Raw genomic sequence first — 22747 nt, 5'->3', positions numbered from 1 at the left:
CCGTCGAGGGGTGGCCTCGAGCGAGGCGGAGATGTTCTGCTTTCTCGAGGGCAGACTCGCTACCCTCGAGCGAGGCGGAGGCGCGGGGCGCAGTCGAGGGCTTCGGCGGGGAGCCCTCGAGCGAGGCGGAGATCACCCCGCGGGTTCGGGGGGTTCGGATGGGCCGCACTGCGTATGTGGGCCGCGTGTTGGGTTTCTTTGAGTCCTTTCCTTTCATCCAGATTGGAAGAAGGCTGTAGCTCTTCGTGGGTCCGGTTGCCCAGCATGTGTTTGTATTTTTAGAATGATTTTAATCCCCTAATTCGAACGCCCCTAATCATGGTACCCGACACTATGACCCTCTCAAGACTCAAGCGGGGCCGTTTGGAAGGGTCTGATGCACCTCAATTTGCACGAAACGGGTGAAGTTAAAGCTGGTACGAGACCTCCAAAATGGTTACTAACCGTTCGCGAAAAATGGATGCTCACTTGTGACGTGAGGCAACGGGGGGTAGGAGAGAGAGGGAGAGGCGGTTGATCGTTAGATTTGTTCAGGCGAGGTTCGCGAAAAAATGGATGCCCTTTTCCTGCAGCAGCAGGGGGTTCTGCTTGAGCCGCAACACCCGCGCTCTCTCTCTCTCCCCCCTCTCGAGGGCGCACGGCACGCGTCGGAGGGTGCGTGCGTGGTGGGCGTCCCGTGGCCCCCGTACAACGCGGCTTCGCTGCCCCCGCATTCAAAGCAGCCCGGCAGCACGGCGCCACGGCCCCCGGCCACGGCCCCGGCCCCGCGCTCCCGCTGCTCTTGGTCTGCGCTCCGAGATCCGCCCGTACGTGCGCGGCACGGCGAAGGCGAGGTCTCCCCCGCGCCCACGAGCGGACGGTCAGGTCCAGGCTTTCCTGCCGGCCAACCGCACGGGACGACGACGGTTAACCGTGTCAAGGAACATGGACGTTAACACTTGTTGTACAATGTTTCGGGCAAAAAAAAGAAGAATTTGGATGCACGAAAACCATCCTGTGCTTTCCCGGTCCCGGCAAGACGAGCAGGCTGGCTGTTAACGCTTGTTGTCCGTCCCCGTGGCCATACCGACAGTATCAATGGACGCAACGGGCACCCGTCCGCGCGCTCCGGAGGGCCTGCTAATGGGTTGGGTTGAAATGGATTTTATAGGGTGGGTTTTGAAATGGAGTGTGTTTGGATGAGTTATAATAGGTTGTATTAGTTAATGGGATGGATCGGGGCGGTTTCTATATAAATGCGGGTTGATGCGGATTGGGGTGGGTTGAAATGGATACTTTTTACAAAATAGTATAACTATATATAAATGTGGGTCTCACGTGAGAGCTGGACTCTGAAATTAAAACCACGTGTTTATATCAGAAAAATTTATCGAAATTGACTGAATTTTGTTGGAGATGACTCAGTACGACTGGCAGCTATTTTGTGCAAAGCAGTGTGGCTAGAACTACCTGTGGGCCCCACATAAAAAGCCAGACCCTGGAATTAAAACATCGCGATCACACTATAAAATTTTATCGAAATTGACTGAAATTTGTTGGAGATGACTCAGTACGACTAGCAGCTACTCTGTGCAAAGCAACGTGGCTAGAACTACACGTGGGCTCCACATCAAGAGCCGGACCCTAGAATTAAAATCTCGCGTTCACACTATAAAATTTTATCGAAATTGACTGAAATTTTTAGAGATGAGTCAATATGACTGACAGATACTCTGTGTAAAGTAGTGTGGCTAGACATATATGTGGTCCCCACATTAAGTGTAGAACCACTAAATTCCTCTACATAGTAGAACCCATGAGTTTTTATGGGTTACCCGCTTATAATGGGGCGGGTTGGTTAGAGTTGAGAAATTAACTAATTGGGTTGGGTGGAGTTGTGTATCTAAATATATTAATTTTGGGTGGGGTTGAATATGGTGCGAGTTCCAACCCATTAGCAGGGCTAAGCATGGCCGAGCTTCGGCGCCAATGAATGCCAACGTGCCGCGGCTGCGGCTGCGGCTGCGATCCCGGCAGTATGGGCGCTCCCGTCGCCGACGCGCCGCCTCGACCGATCAGCTCCATGCTGCGCGCAGTTCATGGCCGTCCGCCGCCGCCTCCACGCCCATGCTCATCAGGGTGGTCAGGTGCGGGATCTCCTTGGGCACCGACGCCGTCAGCACCTGCGCCCACACCCCAGCAGCCAACCAACCAGTCAGTGATCCAGTGCAACCCATTCACCCCGGCGGCGAGTGACCGGCCGGCGGCGCACAATGCCCAACCGGGCAGAGCAGAAAACGCCACGCCGCGCGCGGCACGTACCTCGTGGCCGTCCTCGGTGACGAGGACCTCGTCCTCGATGCGGATCCCGACGCCGCGGAACCTCCCCGGCGCGCGCTCGTTCAGTACCGGGGACGGCGGGATGTACACCCCGGGCTCGATCGTGATCACCTGCACATGGGAGCATCCGTCTCGTCAGCCAAGCCAGCTCCGGAGATGCACGGCCCCGACAATGGAGTTATCTGACGGGGAGTTATTGGCGCCGGGGGCCGCCATCCCGGGCCCGGCAATGGCAGCGCGGCACTTCGCTGCACTAGGTGACAGCAGCGCAGGATCGACGGCGGTACGCCGGATAAGGAAAGAAGAGCACAGCACAGCGCAGCGCTACAGGCCTACAGCCCAACATTCTGTGAGTCCAGATGGATTAGTGTACGAAGATTCAGTGCAAAACCGACGTAAGTGGACGGGAAGCAGAATAACTAGGGTAGGAGGGAGGAAGAGACTAAGAGAGGGCACCGAAAGGCTACTTACCACGCCGGGCTCCAAGGGCTTGTCCTTGGGGAGTGTCACCGAGTCATGAATGTCCATGCCTAACGAGTGACCTGGAATCCGGGACACCACGCAGATGGCCATGTTATGCTCTGGTCCCCCCCGGGAGCATTCAACACCAAATCTAGAGAACAGGTGGACAGCGGGACTGACCTATCGCGGTCGGGTTCAGGTAGTTGTATTGGATGGATTTCCCCTTCTCCAGGACCCCCAGCTCCTGGAATCCCTTTATCAGCATCTTCACCTGCGTTCGAGAGATATTGAGATGAGGATCTTCTGAGATGAAATCTGATATACATACTTGCAGAAAACTGAAGGAGAACCAGAATGCATAAAACTGAAAGAGAACCAGAATGACACCAAAAGACATACTGAATGATTGTGTATCTCGTTTATGCTGGCACCTGGTTTACAGAGCTTTATGCACTCCTTATTCGTCTCCAGTATTAGGCTGTACAGCTCTTCCTGGGGTCAGTCATGATGAGGATTTGAGATATGAGATCGAGTCTTCAAAACACCAAACTGGACCGCGATTGTTTCTAGAATATAAGAGTACTGTGTCGACATAAAGAGGGTGGTACAAATTGAGCACTTACCTGAGCAGGTGAAAACCTGCCACAGGGTGGCCATGTTCGAGTCAGGTCGCTAAGGTAGCCATGATACTCACAGCCAACATCCATGAGCAGAAGATCACCTGCTTTGATCTGTGAAACAGCTGTGTTATTATTGACTTTAATTAAAAGAAAAATAGCTTTAAGGTGTGGAATGATCCAAGAGAGCGAAGAAAAGTCCTCACTTTTCTATCGTTTCTTGAGTAGTGTATAACGCTGCCATTCGCACCTCCACCAACTACAGGATGGAACCTAGGATACGGAAACAAAACACACAAGGTAAATCATCTGATACTAGCACCTTGCTCCATCAACAAAGAAAAATGAGTAGTCCCTTGATCAAATTATGATCTCATGTTGCATATGCACAAGAACTTAATTCAGCTATCAATTAACAAATGAATGGATAGGAAGAATACACGGCAGAATGCTTACGCCATTCTTTGGGCACCTCTCATTTTGCACTCATATTCAATCTTAGCTGCCAGCTGGTTTTCCTCCCTGTGGGTCCTCGATAGCAACATTGTTTGTAGAAGTGACTGATCAAGAGAAGAGAATAAGTCAGTACTCCTGAAAGATTCAACTTGTCGCACAGATTTAAGTCAAATAGTTAACACAGTATTTATGTGTCCCAAAGACAATCACTTGATCTTCTGTTTTAGACATTCCTGCCTTCTCCCAAATTGAACAAGAAATTCCAGACATACTGTATTTTCATTGAGCTCTTGTTGGAGGCCCAACCAATATTAGGGAGACACATTATATGGGGTGTCTGAGTGCACAGATCTGAGTTATGGAGCCAACCAGGAGGCAGGGAAATATGTGCATGACAGCATGGTAGTATAATCATTAGGGAAATCGTGTACCTTTGGGTTTATCAAACCAAAAAGGACTACATAATTTCAGCGGGCTCTCTTGGAGGCCCAACCAATAATAGAGAGATGAACTATGTGGGGTGCCTGAATGCACAAACCTGAGTTATGGAGCCAACCAGGAGGCAGCAAAAAATGAGCAGGACAGCGTAGTACGAATAGTCATTATAGAAATACTGTACCTTTGGGTTTACCGAACCAAAAAGGACTACATATTCATCCATAACTATCTAATTAGCTAATGTCTAGTCCACTACCAACAGTTTTTTTCCGCATCAACCCCAACAGTTCACCTAAGAAATAAAAACCCTCTTGACCCTTCCCAACACAACCACTCCAGTTCCTAATAACTGTATCAGATAGAAGCTAAGCTATCATTCTGAATTGCAGTATCAAACACATTTCAGCGAACTCTCTATGCAGGGTTGAACTAAGAATTTAAGATGATACACTAAGATCGTGGAATACCAGAGGTATTTTTCTGAAACAAATTGTACCTGAGAAACAATAGATGCCGATTCCCTCATCAACTTAATTTCAGATTTTGACTTGATCCACCGTAATTCATCGGTGTAACATGCAAGATCTTTTACTTTATTGTTGAGTGATGCCCGACGGAAGGCATCCAAGTTCTTGTAAGAAGATGACGATGCCTTCACATTGTGATATACCCCCTTTGACCGCTCGATCATTTCAGGAAGGATCTGTATTACAGTAGCAATGGTGTTAGTGGTGGAAAATTCAGTAATAAACTAATAACCAACGAAGTTGTACTAGCAGAAAATAACAGGTAGTGATCAAATTTGACAGAAAAAATAATGCTTGCAGAAATCCGAGTGCAGACCTTTTGCATCTGACTAAGTGGAAATGCTTTATCCGCTTTAAAGAATTCCACAGCTGCCTCAACTCCAGCAGTTTGACCTTGCCAAACTACATCCTACCAGAATAACACAATAATAAGAATTGTGTGGCATTCCTAGAAAAGGTATCAGAATAAGAATTCATTACCTCCTTATTTTTATCAGGCATGAACATGCATAGTCCGGTTTCTTCACTCAAAACTGCTATGCCACCAGGTTGCGTACAGCCAGTAATGTACAGGTAATCACCATTCTGTCTGAATGGATATGGCACAACATCGGTCATCATCTGCTGATCAGCAGAGGCAATAATGGCCAAGCTCTTTTCTGGCAGCACCTCCAAAAGCTTTTTTCTTCTAGAGATGTACTCCTCATTTGTGATGCCTGGTGTGATCTCTCCATCAGCTAATAACTGGCTCATAGTGACAGTGGCACAATGTTTAAGAAACAAATTCAACCAAGTAGATTGACAAACAAAATAATAGAAGGGTATGAATTTAGCAAGATTTGTACATATGCATATTTCAGTGGACATGAATATTACAGATGTGGGTATATTTGGCATAACACCTGTTGTGGACCATATTATTTGCTCTTGTAACTTACAAGGTGGACTAACTAATTTATTTGATAATGTTTAAGTACTTTGTGTAGATCCAATTCATAATACAAGACAAAATCGTAAGCAATGGAGGCAACATTCTACCCTAACTTCAACTTCTCTATACGAGGATTACAATGCTTATGGATAAGATATGCTTGAAAATGAACTGTATACGAGGTCTTAGCTACAGATACTAATACAGAACAAGAGGAACTTAAGATGGTAAGATCTTATATTGAGTGGCATATGTTTCCCATCCTGCAGGATCTCTCACAAAGAAATTCAAGTTTTCTAACCAGATGGGAAAGTATGCACACAAATTGAGTTGCATTGCTATATGTGGGAAATGGTACTGACATAGCTAATAGGCAACATATTACAGCACTCAGAAAACAGGTACATGCAAAACACAATGTGACCTTTAGCGGTGTCTAAACTTGAAGTCACTGGCCCGTTTCGATGTCATTGTTTTAGATAAATCATGGTATCAAGAAATCAGTGTTTTAGAAACAGGGGGTGTCAAAACCATGGTTTAGAAAAAAGAGGCTCCGAGTTCGATATCATGGTTTTCAAAACTAATATTTGTTGTATCTAATCACCTTATAACTTTTTGAAACCGAAGTTACTCTGTAAAAATGCAGATTTCCCTAAAACTCTAAAAAACCTTTGTACCCAAACAGGGCTAAGTGTTAGAATGTCTGCAAAATTTGGCACCGCATCAAGTAATGAGAACAGCAGTACCTCAGGGTGTGACTGGGGCGTCGGTTGTCCAATATCGACTATTCCTCCAGAGGTGTATGCAGCTCGCTGTACCACACCATGAGATAGAAATCGAGGTGCTACCTGGGTCCAACATTGCAAGAAAGAGACGAATCAGTACTGGCAAACAATGGTAAAAGAGAGACATCTGCTTTGTGTCCTTGACATCTAACGGCAGGCACTGAGTCCACATTTCACAACAATTTAGGAGGAAAGAGAAAGGTCATTGGCAGCCCAGCCTGAGAAAAGAATCTGCCACTTCTCTCATCAGGAAAGGGAAGCTTAGCCATTTGGACTAACCAACCAAACACATAACAAGCTAACAACGATTCTATGCTCTAGTGCTCCGATTCAGTCGACAATCAGTAAATACAACTATACAAGCGTAGCCGTGACAAGCTTAAATCTTCCTACTGACAAGGAAAACGATGCAAGTGCAATCCTCACACGATTTCAGCCCAAATTAACAAAGAGCACCACCAAACAGTTAGAGAAGCTTTACTGGCACTACATAGAGGAATTTTTTCCTCGACAACTAATCCAATCATCCCACCGAGGCCATCCCAAACTATTTCACCTATAGGCTAATACTACACGTGCCCTCCATTCCAAGATGTTTCTACGAGCCAGGATAAAATTCCGCGAAGCTGCAGCCTCCAGGATGCTACCTTGAAGCTACTCGCGCCTAATCCAATCACCAGAGCACGGAATATCTGAGCTTCTGCTCATCCAGCTCAGCAAGACGCCGCATCCCAAGCACCAGCCATTCGGAAGAGCTATACGACGCGTCCGGAGGAGCCGACGCCGTAGCAAGCAGAGCAGCGCCGGCAGGCAGAATCCCACCCCTCCCCTCCTCCGAGAAAATGAAAAACCAGAAAAGGGCCAGAAGGGACGGAGGGTGGGTGGGGCGAAGGAGAGGTGGGAGGTGCTTCAGCGATCTGCTTACCTCGGTTGCTCGCAGCGTTCTCCGTAGCAGCCGCGCCGCCATAGCCGTCGGCGGCCTCCCTAAAACCTTGCTCGAGTTCGCTTCCTCTCTCTCTCTCTCTCTCTCTCTCTCTCTCTCTCCCTCTCCCTCTCCTGGCGTCTTCCTTCTCTCTCTAGCTGTCACCAATCTTAAAGCACGTCTGATCTACTAGGCCTGTTGGACGAGACAGGTTAATTCTCTTGTTCGCCTAATGGGCATGGAACGCGATTACGCAGGTCTGAATTTTAGGGAAGTGGTATGATTTTGACAAGGATTTGTTCAAACAATCGCAAATTCGAATACAAAGGGCGGGCGCTATGAACGGTCCGAGTCACCACTTGCCAGTTCTGAAATTAAAATTTGAATACCAACATGTATGATTTCAAGACATTCTGATGTCGAAGCACCAGTAATCCTCTCAGTATGGTACTCAATTTGTTTCCCACAATCAGATGGGAAAACACTACTAGTTACTAGAAAACAGGGTGGATGCCATTCAGAACGTAACTTGTGTACACCAGCAACTTACAACAGAATACAATCACCTGAAAACATTTCATAGGAAAATGGACAGGAAATCCTTTATTTGATCGATGTAGGGCGACCGGGTGGGGATTATGTGGCCCATATCATGCTCAACCACAGAGCAGCAATCCTGCTGAAACAGACCGGCAAGTTCGGCGCTCGCCCTGTTCGCTATCTGCCTGTCATGGCCTTCACCGTTGCCAAAACAATGAAGCGAGGGGAGCTTGATCGGTTCACCATCAAAATCGCCCACTGGTGCTGGATACCCGGAGCAGAACATCCCAAACCTGAACTTCGGAGCACCACATGTCTTCTGCTGCTGCCTGCAAAACAATGCGGCCATGGCGGCGCCCTGAGAGAAGCCAAGGATTCCATCGAAGTTTCCAATCTCAGAGATGGCGTTTTCTAAATAGGTGTATGATTCCTCAAAGCCTTTGGTTTGTTGCTGGTACTGAAGTGGGTCGAACGGCACATCTGCAGCCTTCCAGTCTTGCTCGGCGTTGAAGCTGGTGTTTGGCGCAATGAGCCATGCGAATTTCCGTTTTGGAATCGCAGCCGGAGGTGAGGGTTTGTCAGAGCAGCAGCCCTGGATCGGTTGGTATACAAAAGAAAGCTCATGAGGAGCGTCTATGAAGATGAGCTCAGCAATGTGCTTCAGCTTCTTGGCAAGTGCTGATGTTCTTCCCTTAAAATTGGATGCGTTCTGACGGAAACCATGCAAGCAGAGGATCCTCAGCTTTTTCAGCTGCTCGCTATCTGTGTAACATTTCACCTAAGTTAGAGAAAGGTCAACCTTAAAAAATACCAAGTACATATAGCTAACTTAAGCAACTGCAAGTTCAGATTAAATGCAATAGAGAACATCAGAATAAATAGATGATTGGGAAGAACAAAAATGCAAATGGACCCAAACCATCTCAGAATTGGTGGCCATGTGTAAATAAGTTGATATTATGGCTACCCAAGCTACTATGCATTGACATATCTTCTTCAAGCCCGGCCTATGCATTTGCTCCGTATTTCTATCAATAGCATAAGACCCATGCGCACAATGATAAGGAGATAAATAAATTGTGTATCATCCAGAGAGTGCAGCGGAAAACTGATACAGACCTTACCATTACTCCAGGGAACTTTGGAGGTCACATTGTGACTGCTTATGGATTTATTTTCAAAACCAGAAGGTTCAGATAGCCCTGTCTGTATTTTGCAGTCTTGCCTTGTTGATATTTGGCAGGGTTCTTTTCCATTCTTTTGACATAGCTCGCATACATATTCCTTAGTGGAATCCTGAGATAAAATAGAGAAGTTTGCATTTTGAAGCAATTACACAAATGAGCATAAAACTAATGTGACAATCAGGAAACATTTCATCAAAAGTGCATTAAAAAATATTGTAATTGACTCTACCTGACATGTAGGGCACACTAATACCAACATTCTGCAGTGGCTGCAACGGCACCGAGATGAATAATCATCATAGGAAGTACCACATATTAAACATGTTCCAAGCATGTTCTCTTTCAGGCTTCCCACTGAGATTCTGGAAAACAGGGTTCCACAGGCTAGCGGTAAGGAAACTAATGAAATCCTGAAGGGAACAGTTTGAGCTTTGTCAACTAGACTACCAACCTGTGGTCAAACACAAAATTCTTTCCTTCAAAATAGCCACCATCTGGAAATTGCTCCAGATACCGCTGGATGCCACCATATAGCTAACATAAACATAAAAATAAACAGTCATGAGCAATACAAACTACTTAAACATGGCCAGAATTCAAGATTAAGGACAAGAAAAAAAAAAGGTATAGCACATTACCTGAAAAACGTTCTCAAATCCTTCACCTTTCGAGCGAATATAAGCTGATGCCATCTCACAGCGTATGCCTCCTGTGCAGTACCTGTAAATAAATACCAATAAGTTAGTTAAGCTGCCTGCTAAATGTTGCCAAATACATTAGTCCAATTCAAGGTTAATTCAAAGATCCGGCCAAACGTACATCAGAATTGATTTCCCACGCAGCTTCTCAGTATGCTCATCTATCCATGAAGGCAGGTCACTGTATTGCCTGATTTCTGGATCTAAAGTCTCCACATTTGGTACATTGAACTTGCCTATCCGCGTCTCATACACATTCCTCGCGTCCACAACAACCACTTCATTCTTCTCAACAGATGCCACCGCATCCAAACTAGTCCCAGCTAAAAGAACAGTCCAACTTAGAAACTATAATTCATTCCTAAATAAACATGGACAAGCCTCAGTCTGAGAATCCACTTACCGACATTTTGGAGCACCGAATGAAACTCAGCAGCCGACAAGTGTCTCCCTGCACTTGAAATCTCTGGTGGTGCCGATGTGGGATTCGAGCACAGGGTAACCAGCTCCTGCCGACCAAATGCAGCAACATTTCAAAACCCAGTAATGGATGGCTCGACGGAATGGTAAAAGGTGAGACCATTCTTCTGGAAGGAGAGACAAGGACCTTGACGACCCGGACGGAGAGCGAGGTGAAGCCGCACTCCCTGGCGACCCTCTCGTCAACTGGATCCTCGCAGGAAGCCAGCTTGAAGTCCGTGCCCTCGAACAAGGTGTTGGAGCTCATCTCCGCGATGTGCTTCTCTAGAGCCGTCATCCGTCCCCCGAGCTAGCAACACCAAAATGCGAAGGCCGGTGCGGTGAGGTCGCCATGAATGCATTCATGAACACTACAAATCCACAGAGCTCGATCTTCTCCGTCCCAAAGGCGCTGACTACGATCGCCAAAAGAGAGAAAAGCGGGGGGACTTTCTCACCGTGGCGTTGACGCCGTCGGGGCCGACGCGGACGCGGCCGACGAGCGCGAGGCTGCGGCAGTGCTCCTCGTAAAACGCGGCGAGCGCGGCGGCGTTGGGCACCTCGGCGTACTTGTAGTAGAGAAGCACGCCGTAGCGGTCTCCGCCGCCATCTCCTCGACGCTGGCCCGGCTGCCGCGTTGCATCCATGGCCAAAAACCCTAGCGGCGGCGACGGCGGCGGCGGCGTCGCGAGGAGAACGAAACGGAGACGGCGAGGTGGTGGTGGCCTGGGCCTAGCATGGTAGGGCCTCCAAATAGACTTAAAACTCCATGGGCCCGGCCATCATGTATAGACTTCAGCCCATTTACCGGAAAGCCCAAAAATTAGCTCGGCCCACCAAGGACCTTATCCACCTTCTCCTCGCCCCCATTTCGCCCCCAAAACCCCCGGCAAGAACCTCGCTCTCCGGCGTCTCCGGCCACCTATCCATGGAGGCCACCGCCGCGCCGCGGGCGCTCTCCCTCCTGGCGCCGTCTCCACCGGCTTCGCTGCGGATGAATTGCTGGCGCGTCGCCTTTGGAGGCGTGAGGCGGCGGGGGGCCGTGCCAGTCAGGGCGAAGAAGAAGAAGGGGAGGGGCGGGGACGGGGGTGCGGAGGAGCGGGTGGACACGCACAGCTTTGCTCCCAAGGCCGGCGAGGCCGCCGGGCTGTTTCCCGAGGCCGTCCTGCTTAGGAAGGTGCGGATTGTTTTTTTTTTCACGCCCTGCTTCCCGATACGGGGCGGCCAGCAAGGAACATGGCATGGTTCCTTTCGGGTTTCTGATTCTAGATACTTCGATGAATTGAATGATTTTTTTTAACTGGCAGTTAATCAGACGAATAATTGGAGTTAAGAGGCGCTAGTGATTCGCATGTGGTTTTAGTGCATTTGAGAGTCTAGTCTTATATGATGGATTTTGTGTGAGGCTCTAGAATGCAATAGTTTTCTTATCTAGTAGCAGTTTCTTAAGCCATTGCCACCATGTTATATTATACAGAGCCATTTGCCTATATAACTGAAATTCGTGGAAGGAACTGCTAAGTATTAACTACTAGAGGAAATAGAAAAATAAATGATGCAGTTTTCACGAGGTCATTGCTACGAAAACTCTTAAGCTCTGGAAGGGGAATGCTAAAAGCTATATGGAAGGTTATATAACTACATGTTAATTCCGTCTTTTTTTTTTGGCAGAAAATGGCGAGAGAGGATGGTCAAGTGGCACCAGAATTTGCTGATGCAGAAGAAGGTGATTTTCTTTTTTTATGCTATAATTAAGTTTCCTATTCTTTTGAGATGTTCATTTCGGTATTGTAAAACTCCCTTTTGAGGTTTATGTAAATATTTGACCATTCTAGTCCAATTTCTTTTTGCAGAAAAGCTATATGACTTTCTTAACATTCAGCTTGAGAGTGATTTGAATTTAAAAAGAAGTAAGAGCCCTTTCCATTCCTCTTTTTTCCAGCTATTTTAATGGTTTATGTGTCCTGGAATTACTTGCTCATTATTTGCATGTGGCTATATGAGTTCAACTTGATCTTCCTTTCACAGTGCGGCACTATGAAGTAGTTTATCTAATTCATGAGGATCGTGTTGAAGAAGTTGAAGATGTTGGATCAAAAGTACAAGGTGCATCTCTTAACTCTCGTACATCATTTGTGTGTCTGAATCTTTTTTAGCATGTTGGGGCCCTTCTTCTCTCTGATTATACTCACTAATGAGTTAGTGTTAACTACCTAAAGGCAAACTAAAGCACTAGTTTGTCATGAGTTTGACCTCCTAGAGCTGTTTCCCTGCTAAGCTTGCTACGATCTGTCTGTTTTACTTTTGGATCCTTTGTTTTTTTAGCTGTACATGCAATCTCAAGGGGGGACAGGAAAATATTGTTTATCTATTCATTCTTATTGTTTTTGGGTAAATATTTTATGTTACATTTGTTTCAATCAGCCAATGTGCCTGAACCTCTATTTTCTATGTTTTCTGGATTAGTCCAATAGTTGATCAATATACTACTGAAAAGTTGGCATATAAATATTCTCCTTTTTCTCTTGTAGATTTTGTCAGGGAGAAGAAAGGAAGAATATGGAGGCTTAACAATTGGGGATTGCGCAGGCTTGCTTACAAAATAAAGAAAGCAACACATGCCAACTACATCCTAATGAACTTTGAGATAGAGTCAAGGTACATCAATGACTTCAAGACCCTGCTAGACAAGGATGAAAGGATCATCCGACACCTTGTTATGAAACGGGATGAGGCAATTACTGAAGACTGCCCTCCCCCACCAGAGTTCCACACTCTGCGAGCTCAACAATATTTTGATGATGAATATGAAGATGAGGAGGAAGAGGAAGAGGAGGATTGGAATGCCAGGAGTGAACTAGAGTCTGTTGATTATGATGAGGATGATGTTGAAGCTGGTGATGAACCTGAAATTATTTATGTTGATGAAGCTGATCAGGACAATTACGAAGACAGTCAAGACACTAGAAGAAGGAACAGGAAGCTGAAGGTGAAGAAGTATACAGCAGAAAAGGTATTGAGGTAGCATTAGTGATTTAGTGTGTGTGGTTTTCAATTAGTTAAAGTCTTTCTTAGCTCTTATACAAAGGACCACCTCTATCTGAATGATGAGGGAACTTCACTTAGTGCCTTTTCTGATGCCAAGGACCACTACTGTGATAATGAGATAGGTATATGTGCTATGATTGGTACAGCCATTGTAGATGCCTTCTTTAGTGCACCTTTGTTTTTTGTGAGTATCACTTTAATTTGCCAAGAAAACCAAAAACTTAAGTAAGTTATTATGAGTTCAAAATGCATCTCTCTCTGACTGCAAAAGTTGAGTCCACACTGAGACCACAAAGCTGCTTGCGTCAACCCTTCAGAGGGAGTTTCACATGTCCTGTACCATTCCAAGGGGTAACTAGTGCATTTCCTTTCTATCTTGTGGCGAAATTCCTGCGGGCTGTACCTTGCAAGTTTTGTGTTGATTGGAGTTGGAGAGTCCTTATTTGCTGATTCATTTTGTTACACCTAACATATTCAGCACTCCCTCAACATCAGTGCACCGAAATTGTTGACTTGTCTATTTTCAAGCCAGGGAGCAGGAATTAACATTTTCCCACTTCATTTACTGGAGGGACTTGTACTACTAGTTTTATTGAGATAGAATGATTGAATTGCTGCTGCCGACTTGATTCTGATCATGTGATCACAAGTTGGAGATGCGAATGATGATTGGGAGGGGACCTTATGCGAACTTCATTAATGATAAAACCTAAAGAATGTTCAACAGTTGTGGCGGTACCCTATAGCAGGTATACCCATTCTTACTACACCAAGGCAGGACTCACGTAGTCATCCGTAACTACGCCATAAGGGGCGGAGCAGCCGGGCCCCACCGGTCAGGCTCTTTCCTCACCAGGACAACGGCCCCGGACCCGCTCCCCGCTCTGGGACGGGTCCGGTGACGCCACGTGTCTCTGAGGAAGGGAAGCTCCGAGCCAACAGCCGAGGGCTCGGACCCCCATAGGGACCTCCTCGCGCCCGTCCGGACCTCCCACGCGCGTAGAACCAACATGCCGCCGGGGGGGTCCGGAGCCGCCACGTGTCCCGCAGGCACGGGCGCGGGACTTCCGCTGAAAGACTTGCCCACCCACCGCATTCAATGCGGGTGGTTGAGGCGTGCTCTGCCGCCGCGGCACGCCTGGCAGCCTTTGTCAGGCCTCACTATAGACCGCATATTACCGAGGTACACAGTGCAGCCGCATGCGCCGCATCCGCGCAGAGTCCGTCTGCCGCATTAAATGGATACGACGGCACGGCACTTTTCCATCATGTCGCCTACGCCGCAAGCTACACGGCCGTTCATGATGGATAAGTCTTTGTGCTGGATGGATAAGGCATAGAGTCCTTGCAAGGACCAGGGCATATATTCCTTTAGCATATTTCAGTTTGCTAGGACAGCATCTTGCTAGGACAGTCAGTTTGCTAGGACAGCATCTAGCTTTAGTTCTTTTGACTAGCATCTTAGCATCTTTTGCTGCAGCAAGCTTTGGCTGCCTGCCTTGGCTGCCTATAAGTATGTATCCCCAGCCCCTTGGGTTGGCATGGCTTTGAGTTTGTGAATATGAGAAAACCAGAAAATTGCCCCAAGTTCATTGTCATCCTCTCAGCTCAATGAGAGTTAGAATTGAGCTTCTAACATCTGGTATCCGAGCCGTACTTTCCTGTAGGTTGGATATCTCTTGCTCCTCCCCTTCCCAAGCCTCTGTAGCAGCCCAACCACCACCACCAGCAGCAGCAGCAACTGCACCAGCAGCAGCAGCAGCTGCACTAGCAACAGCAGCAGCAGCAGTAGCTGCTCCAGCAACTGCAGCAGCAGCAGCTGCTGCACCAGCAGCTTCTTCCTCGTTCCCTTCCCCCTCTCCACGCAACAGCCCCTTGGAGGCGCGCCATGTCCGACGCACCGTCTCAGCGCTCGGTCGCCTCGAGCGCACGGCGCCAGCGAGACGCCGAGCTCGCCGCGGCAGAGGAGCGCAGGCGAGCGACGGCTCAAGCCGCTGCAGCAGCGGCGAGGGCGGCCAGGCTAGCTGCAGCGGAGCTGGCAGCGGCCAGGGCGGAGGTGGAAGCAGAGGAGGCGGAGGATGCGGCGCGTGCGGCGGAGGTCGAGGTTGAGACCTTGCGCGGCAGCCTCAGCGGCTCCATCGCCGGCGACGCCACCGCCGACGAGGACCTTGAGGAGTTGGAGAGGGAGAGAGCGCGGGAGCGGACCACGCGGTGGGCAGCAGCCCACCCCGGCGGCGATGGCCTGGACGGCGGCGCGCCCGGCGGCGGTCCAGGGGCCCGCGCGCCCGGCGGTGGCCTGGACGGCGGCGCGCCCGGCGATGGTCCAGGGGCCCGCGCGCCCGGCGGCTGCCTGGACGGCGGCGCGCCTGGCGGTGCGCCCGGCGACGGTCCAATGGGCCGCGCACCCGGCGGAGGAGGCCGCGCCCCTGGCGGCGGCGCGCAGGGCGGAGGCGGCGCCCCTGGCGGCGGCGGCCGCGCCCCTGGCGGCGGCGCGCAGGGCGGTGGCGGCGCTCCTGGTTGGGGTGCGCGCGGCGGCGCCCCCGGCTACCACGGCCTCCAGGCGGTGGTCAGGGACGTCGGTCCCGGCGGTGGGTGGCCCACCCTCACCAAGACCAACTACGTCGAGTGGGCCGCAGTCATGGAGGTGAAGCTCCAGGTGCGGCACATGTGGGAGGCAGTCCGGTACGGCGACGTCGGCTACGATGAGGATCGACGGGCGCTAGATGCTCTCATCGCAGCAGCCCCGTCCGAGATGCAGTTCACGCTTTCCAAGAAGCGAACTGCCAAGGAGGCCTGGGACTCCATCGCTGCGGCACGTATCGGCAGCGACCGCGCCCGCAAGACCACTCTCCAGGCACTTCGCAAGGAGTGGGAGAACCTGGCCTTCAAGCCAGGTGAGGATGTTGATAACTTCGCCCTCCGTCTCAACACTCTGCTGCAGAAGGTGGTGCAGTTCGGCGACGACACCTACGACGAGGAGAGAGCCGTCGAGAAGCTCTTCCGCTGCGTCCCCGAGAGGTACAGACAGACCGCTCGCTCTATCGAGTCTCTGCTGGACCTCTCCACCATGACGATCGAGGAGGCGATAGGTCGCCTCAAGGTCGTCGACAACGACGAGCCACAGCCTCCCTCGGGAGGCATCTCCATCGGTGGGAAGCTCCACCTCACTCAGGAGCAGTGGGAGGCTCGGCGCGGTGACAGGAGGAGGGGGGAGCCCTCTTCCTCGACAGGTGGCCGCAAGCGCGGCAAGCCGCGAAAGGGGCGCGGAGGTGCCCAAGCCGGGGCACGAGGGCGCGCCGAGGGTGGCGCCCGCGGAGATGCTCAGGGCAGCGCCGCTGACAGGCCCAAGGCGGCACGAGACGACGCCTGCCACAACTGTGGCAGGCCCGGCCACTGGGCCAGGGACTGCCCGCAGCGGAGGCGTGGGGGCCAAGCCCACGTCGCGGAGGCCCAGCCGGATGACGAGCCGGCTCTGTTCCTACTCCACGGGGACATGGAGCCGCACCCGACGGCACCGCCTGTCACCGCTCTACTCCACCTCGACGAGCCGCGTGCCCGAGTTCTCCTCGGCAACGGCTCCGACGACGACAGGGTCGATGGCTGGTACCTCGACTCCGGCGCCACGCACCACATGACCGGGCGGCGGGAGTTCTTCTCCGACCTGGACGTCGACGTAGGTGGCTCCGTCAGGTTCGGGGACTCCTCCGCCGTGGAGATCAAGGGCGTGGGCTCCGTGATCTTCACCGCCAAGTCCGGAGAGCACCGGATGCTCACCGGAGTCTACTACATCCCGGCGCTGCGGAACTCCATCATCAGCCTTGGGCAGCTCGATGAGAGCGGCTCCCGTGTGGTGATCGACAGCGGGGTCCTCCGCATCTGGGACCACCGTCGCCAGCTTCTCGCCAGGGTGGTTCGAGGGAAGAACCGCCTCTACATCCTCCATGTCGGGGTGGCCCAACCTCTTTGTCTTGCAGCTCGCAGGGACGACGAGGCATGGCAGTGGCACGAGCGCTTTGGGCACCTCCACTTTGAGGCCCTGAAGCGGCTCGGCGCCAAGGAGATGGTGCGAGGCCTCCCGTGCCTCGACCACGTGGAGCAGCTCTGCGACGTCTGCGTGCTGACGAAGCAGAGGCGGCACTCCTTCCCCCAGCAGGCGAGCTTTCGAGCCAAGGAGCGGCTCGAGCTTGTACACGGGGACTTGTGTGGCCCGGTGACACCGGTCACACCAGGAGGACGGCGCTACTTCCTGCTGCTCGTCGACGACCTCTCCCGCTTCATGTGGGTGATGATCCTCGGCAGCAAGGGAGAGGCTGCGGACGCCATCAGGCGTGCTCAGGCTGCTGCGGAGGCGGAGAGCGGCCGCAAGTTGCGCGTGCTGCGCACCGACAACGGCGGCGAGTTCACGGCGGCCGAGTTCGCGGCGTACTGCGTGGATGAGGGCATCCAGCGCCACTACTCCGCGCCGTACAGCCCGCAGCAGAACGGCGTCGTCGAGCGGCGCAACCAGACGGTTGTGGGGATGGCCCGGGCCCTCCTCAAGCAGAGGGGGATGCCGGCTGTCTTCTGGGGAGAGGCGGTGGTGACGGCCGTCTACATCCTCAACCGCTCGCCCACCAAGGCACTCGACGGCATGACGCCGTATGAGGCTTGGCATGGGCGCAAGCCGGCGGTCTCCCACCTGCGGGTCTTCGGCTGCCTCGCGTTCGCCAAGGAGCTTGGCCACATCGGCAAGCTCGACGACAGGAGCACTCCGGGAGTGTTCATCGGCTACGCGGCGGGTTCGAAGGCCTACCGCATTCTCGACCCGGAGACACAGCATGTGCGCACGGCGCGCGACGTTGTGTTCGACGAAGGGCGAGGATGGGCGTGGGACAAGGCGGTGGACGACGGCTCGGCTCCGACGTACGACGACTTCACCGTCGAGTACGTCCACTTCGAGGGAGCTGGGGGAGTAGGCAGCTCTTCCTCGCCGAGCGTGCCTACCCCGGTCCCCGAGCCTCCACCGACTCCGGCGCCCGCCACACCGGCGGCACCACGCCCTTCCGCTACGACTCCGGCTGCGCCGAGTTCCTCGGCTGCACCACCACAGCCGGCGACGCCGCGCACTCCAGTACCGATAGCTACTCCTCCGGGCCCGTCTACTTCGACACCTGCTCGTGCTGAGCACAGTCCGGTGGAGTTCGCTACTCCGCTCTCTCACGACGAGGAGCGCGTCGACGCGTACCATGACGGCGAGCCGTTGCGGTACCGTACGATGGAGGACCTTCTCGGTGACCAGCCGGTGCCGGGACTGGTGCCTCACGACCTGGAGGCGCAGTTGCACCTCGCGTGCGACGATGGCGAACCTCGGTCTTTCGCAGAGGCCGAGGGACACGCGGCCTGGCGTGCCGCGATGCAGTCGGAGATGGACGCGGTTGAGAAGAACCGCACTTGGGAGCTTGCTGATCTCCCTCGCGGTCACCGCGCGATCACCCTTAAGTGGGTGTTCAAGCTGAAGAGGGATGAGGCCGGCACCGTCGTCAAGCACAAGGCTCGCCTGGTGGCACGAGGTTTCGTGCAGCAGGAGGGAGTCGACTTCGACGATGCCTTCGCTCCCGTGGCACGGATGGAGTCCGTGCGACTCCTCCTTGCGCTAGCTGCCCAGGAGGGCTGGCGTGTCCATCACATGGACGTCAAGTCGGCGTTTCTCAACGGCGACTTGAAGGAGGAGGTCTACGTGCACCAGCCGCCGGGGTTTGCGATCCCCGGCAAGGAGGGTAAGGTGCTACGTCTGCGCAAGGCCCTCTATGGCTTGCGGCAGGCCCCGAGGGCGTGGAACGCCAAGCTGGACTCCACGCTCAAGGGGATGGGCTTCGAGCAAAGCCCGCACGAGGCGGCCATCTACCGGCGGGGCAAAGGAGGCAATGCCCTGCTGGTGGGTGTCTACGTCGACGACTTGGTGATCACCGGCACCAAGGATGCGGAGGTGGCAGTGTTCAAGGAGGAGATGAAGGCCACCTTCCAGATGAGCGACTTGGGGCCTCTCTCCTTCTACCTGGGGATCGAGGTGCACCAGGACGACTCCGGGATCACACTTCGACAGACCGCCTACGCCAAGCGCGTCGTCGAGCTCGCTGGGCTCACCGACTGCAACCCAGCCCTCACTCCGATGGAGGAGAGGCTGAAGCTGAGCCGTGACAGCACGGCGGAGGAGGTGGACGCTACTCAGTACCGGCGTCTTGTGGGGAGCCTCCGCTACCTCGCCCACACACGGCCGGACTTGGCGTTCTCCGTCGGCTACGTCAGTCGGTTCATGCAGCGACCGATGACGGAGCACCAGCAGGCCATGAAGAGGATCATCCGCTATGTTGCGGGGACTCTCGACCACGGTCTCCACTACCCGAGGTGCCCTGGGGCGGCACACTTCGTCGGGTACAGCGACAGCGACCACGCCGGCGACATCGACACCAGCAAGAGTACGAGCGGGATCCTCTTCTTCCTTGGCGAGTGCCTCGTTAGCTGGCAGTCGGTCAAGCAGCAGGTGGTGGCCTTGTCCAGCTGCGAGGCCGAGTACATAGCGGCCTCCACTGCGTCGACTCAGGCGCTCTGGCTCGCTCGACTGCTTGGTGATCTACTCGGCAGAGACATTGGAGCGGTGGAGCTCAGGGTGGACAGCAAGTCCGCCCTGGCCTTGGCGAAGAACCCCGTTTTCCATGAACGGAGCAAGCACATCCGGGTGAGGTACCACTTCATCCGAGGCTGCTTGGAGGACGGGAGCATCAAGGCAAGCTACATCAACACCAAGGACCAGCTTGCAGACCTGCTCACCAAGCCCCTTGGGAGGATCAAGTTCCTTGAGCTCTGCTCCAGGACCGGGATGGTCCAATCCTCCCACACGACGACGCACAAGACTTAGGGGGTTCATGATGGATAAGTCTTTGTGCTGGATGGATAAGGCATAGAGTCCTTGCAAGGACCAGGGCATATATTCCTTTAGCATATTTCAGTTTGCTAGGACAGCATCTTGCTAGGACAGTCAGTTTGCTAGGACAGCATCTAGCTTTAGTTCTTTTGACTAGCATCTTAGCATCTTTTGCTGCAGCAAGCTTTGGCTGCCTGCCTTGGCTGCCTATAAGTATGTATCCCCAGCCCCTTGGGTTGGCATGGCTTTGAGTTTGTGAATATGAGAAAATCAGAAAATTGCCCCAAGTTCATTGTCATCCTCTCAGCTCAATGAGAGTTAGAATTGAGCTTCTAACAGTTCAGCTACGCTGCAGGCGACGCCGCAAGCTATGCCTGGCGCCGTTTCGACAAGACAGGGCAAAGCACGCCGGTCGGAAGAGCCCCGCGGGCAGCCAAGGAAATCCAGGAATGAGATCTCCTTCGTCTGCAACGCCATAATGTATGAACAGTATGATACTTTATACTACATCGATTGGGCCCACCTGTCGGGGACCCAACGGACATGTACGCCCCTCCCTTGAGATATAAATGGGAGGCGCTCGCTACAGATAGAACACACACAGACTCACGCTGAACTGAGCACTAGACACCCAAGCTCTCGGACTCTCTCGATACTAAGGGAATACAACACACAGTGGACGTAGGGTATTACGCTCCGGCGGCCCGAACCACTCTAAACCTGCTGTGTTCATCGTGTTCTTCCAGCGAGATCGAACTAGTCCCAGCTAACCTCTGAGTACTCACCCTCTGGGCTTAGGCGGGTGCATTCCGCCACCCGGCTGTGGTTTACCACACCACGACAAGTTGAATATTGATTATCTCACAAGTTCTATACAGGTTGAGATTCATCAAATGATCAATAACTAGCATTAACTTAGGGAATCTTGCTCACGTTCACGTCTGGGCTAACTTGAAGCATTTCAACTGCAAATGTTGGGATAATCATGGGTTTGCTATTTTTTTAAAGAAATCTTCTTGATTGATCAGCCTGTTGTCACCATATTATAATCACACGGACGAGCAGCTACCTAGTTATATTTGAGTTTTTCTATGATGTTTCAGGTTTGCTTTTTAACCAGGGACTGTTCATCTTTGTATCATGATGATGATCGTTCTTCACATATATTTTGCTTGTTTTACGTCAAGATGCTTCATATTTCCACAATCTTCTATTAAAAAATTAATGATCATGAAACCTCATTTTTGGATTTCTTCTGTGGTAACTTGATCATGTTGCATTTTGAACTGGTTCCTTGAGTTTGAGATGATATTGTGATCATGACTTGCATTGATTGTGAGTAACCAGGGACTTCTTATCTGCACCTCAGTACCTCACCTATTGAGATTATCATTCATTGTGTATTAATTAAAGGAATCTTCTTGGTTGATCAGCCTGTTTGGAGCTTGTGACTTGTGACCATAATCTACTTCATGTCACATTAAGGACCACCGGCTGTTTCGCGTGAACAGTTCACCAGGTTGATTGTAGTGTGACCCATGATGCATTTCACGACTTAGGCCCTGTTTAGTTCGTGAGGCCTGTAAAGGCAAAAAAAAATTTGTGTCGGAATCTTCCCAATTTGAAGTAGTAAATGAAGTCTATTTACAAAACTTTTTGCATGGATAGGTTGTAAATCGCGAGACGAATCTAATGATGCTAATTAATCCATGATTAATCAATAATTAGCGGCTGGTACTGTAGCATCACTGTTGCAAATCATGGATTAAGTAGGCTCATTAGATTCGTCTCTCGATTTACAACCCAACCATGCAAAAAGTTTTGTAAATAGACTTCATTTAGTACTTTAAATTAGCAAGATTCATTTTCACTTTAATGCGTTTACGGCTTTTTTGCGTTTACGGGGTGAGAACTAACCCTTATTGCTCACCGACCCAAAAATTTATCAATCACTGTACATGGTACATAACCCTGGTCTGTGTGTTCAATCAAACAGTGTGCCTATGATCTGGAAACACTTGGCTCCGCCATTGCTGCCTCCCTTCTACTACGTGATAATGATCTGGTCGTTTTCAAGAGCCGCCCATTCGCACCTGTGTTGTGTGTGTGTGTGTGTGTGTTTTTTTTTTTGTGGAAACGAAGTGTTGTGTCGTTTTTTGCTTTGCCATGTGCTGTGGATGTTTCCTTGCACCCGTGTTGTTTCCTTGAACAGTGTAGCTACGGCCTCATAGGTCTCATTATCACCTTTTTCTGTGCATGAATTTCTGTATTGGTGCCAATGGCTATCCTTGGCTCCTAGCACTAGCAGGTTGGTTGGCATGCTACTAACCGCCCCATTTCAGCAAACTTTGCGATGGGGAGGAATCCGGCTTGAATTTCAGCAAGTTCATTTGGAGTTCAATGGTTTCCATCCCATGAGGAGACGATTGAAAATTCATTTTGTTCTCGAATTCAATT

General features: G+C 51.3%; 3 protein-coding genes across 5 annotated transcripts; 1 reads left to right on the top strand and 2 right to left on the bottom strand.

Annotated features, from left to right (window-relative positions):
- Nucleotides 1–902: 902 nt before the first annotated feature.
- LOC120666494 (intermediate cleaving peptidase 55, mitochondrial-like) lies at nt 903–7615 on the bottom strand. 2 transcript variants are annotated; one of them, XR_005671763.1, is made up of 14 exons: nt 7461–7615; nt 6497–6598; nt 5300–5563; nt 5136–5228; nt 4789–4995; nt 3855–3958; nt 3605–3671; nt 3405–3512; nt 3181–3273; nt 2962–3052; nt 2791–2861; nt 2302–2430; nt 1948–2162; nt 903–1113 (listed from the first exon to the last, which is right to left on the bottom strand). XR_005671763.1 is itself a non-coding variant. In XM_039946349.1 (13 exons), exons 1-13 carry the CDS (start codon nt 7500–7502, stop codon nt 2055–2057), a joined length of 1479 nt encoding a protein of 492 aa, XP_039802283.1. In that variant the 5' UTR covers nt 7503–7615; the 3' UTR covers nt 1698–2054. The 2 variants fall into 2 exon arrangements, 1 of the variants encoding a protein (XP_039802283.1); XM_039946349.1 differs by lacking the exon at nt 903–1113 and having other exon boundaries at nt 1698–2162.
- Nucleotides 7616–7823: 208 nt separating this feature from the next.
- Nucleotides 7824–11059, bottom strand: LOC120666493 (rhodanese-like domain-containing protein 6). Of its 2 annotated transcripts, none has more exons than XM_039946347.1 (9): nt 10800–11059; nt 10490–10651; nt 10286–10391; nt 10004–10205; nt 9823–9904; nt 9636–9718; nt 9414–9546; nt 9117–9293; nt 7824–8775 (listed from the first exon to the last, which is right to left on the bottom strand). In XM_039946347.1, exons 1-9 carry the CDS (start codon nt 10986–10988, stop codon nt 8035–8037), a joined length of 1875 nt encoding a protein of 624 aa, XP_039802281.1. In that variant the 5' UTR covers nt 10989–11059; the 3' UTR covers nt 7824–8034. The 2 variants fall into 2 exon arrangements, with proteins under 2 accessions (XP_039802281.1, XP_039802282.1); XM_039946348.1 differs by having other exon boundaries at nt 7824–8759; nt 9122–9293; nt 10800–11036.
- A 156-nt stretch (nt 11060–11215) lies between these two features.
- LOC120666492 lies at nt 11216–13618 on the top strand. Its single transcript, XM_039946346.1, has 5 exons — nt 11216–11518; nt 12013–12067; nt 12195–12251; nt 12370–12447; nt 12873–13618. The coding sequence occupies exons 1-5, from the start codon at nt 11270–11272 to the stop codon at nt 13364–13366; spliced, it is 933 nt and encodes a 310-aa protein (XP_039802280.1). The 5' UTR covers nt 11216–11269; the 3' UTR covers nt 13367–13618.
- Nucleotides 13619–22747: the final 9129 nt, after the last annotated feature.

The sequence above is a fragment of the Panicum virgatum genome, chromosome 3N (assembly GCF_016808335.1).
Source record: "Panicum virgatum strain AP13 chromosome 3N, P.virgatum_v5, whole genome shotgun sequence".
Taxonomy (NCBI): domain Eukaryota; kingdom Viridiplantae; phylum Streptophyta; class Magnoliopsida; order Poales; family Poaceae; genus Panicum; species Panicum virgatum.
This window is presented reverse-complemented; position numbering and strand designations above follow the sequence as displayed.

What these genes read in the sequence shown, in the direction of transcription:
- LOC120666494 (XM_039946349.1), bottom strand. Translation starts at nt 7,502, where the DNA reads ATGGCGGCGCGGCTGCTACGGAGAACGCTGCGAGCAACCGAG. An exon ending in CGGCATCTATTGTTTCTCAG is followed by an intron (nt 3,959 to 4,788) that starts GTACAATTTGTT and finishes TCTCTTGATCAG; the next exon opens with TCACTTCTACAAACAATGTT. An exon ending in CCTGAACCCGACCGCGATAG is followed by an intron (nt 2,862 to 2,961) that starts GTCAGTCCCGCT and finishes CCCGGATTCCAG; the next exon opens with GTCACTCGTTAGGCATGGAC.
- LOC120666493 (XM_039946347.1), bottom strand. Translation starts at nt 10,988, where the DNA reads ATGGATGCAACGCGGCAGCCGGGCCAGCGTCGAGGAGATGGCGGCGGA. An exon ending in TCTCCGTCCGGGTCGTCAAG is followed by an intron (nt 10,392 to 10,489) that starts GTCCTTGTCTCT and finishes TTTGGTCGGCAG; the next exon opens with GAGCTGGTTACCCTGTGCTC. An exon ending in CGTGGGAAATCAATTCTGAT is followed by an intron (nt 9,905 to 10,003) that starts GTACGTTTGGCC and finishes ATTTATTTACAG; the next exon opens with GTACTGCACAGGAGGCATAC.
- LOC120666492 (XM_039946346.1), top strand. Translation starts at nt 11,270, where the DNA reads ATGGAGGCCACCGCCGCGCCGCGGGCGCTCTCCCTCCTGGCGCCGTCT. An exon ending in TGATTTGAATTTAAAAAGAA is followed by an intron (nt 12,252 to 12,369) that starts GTAAGAGCCCTT and finishes TTCCTTTCACAG; the next exon opens with TGCGGCACTATGAAGTAGTT. An exon ending in TGTTGGATCAAAAGTACAAG is followed by an intron (nt 12,448 to 12,872) that starts GTGCATCTCTTA and finishes TTTCTCTTGTAG; the next exon opens with ATTTTGTCAGGGAGAAGAAA.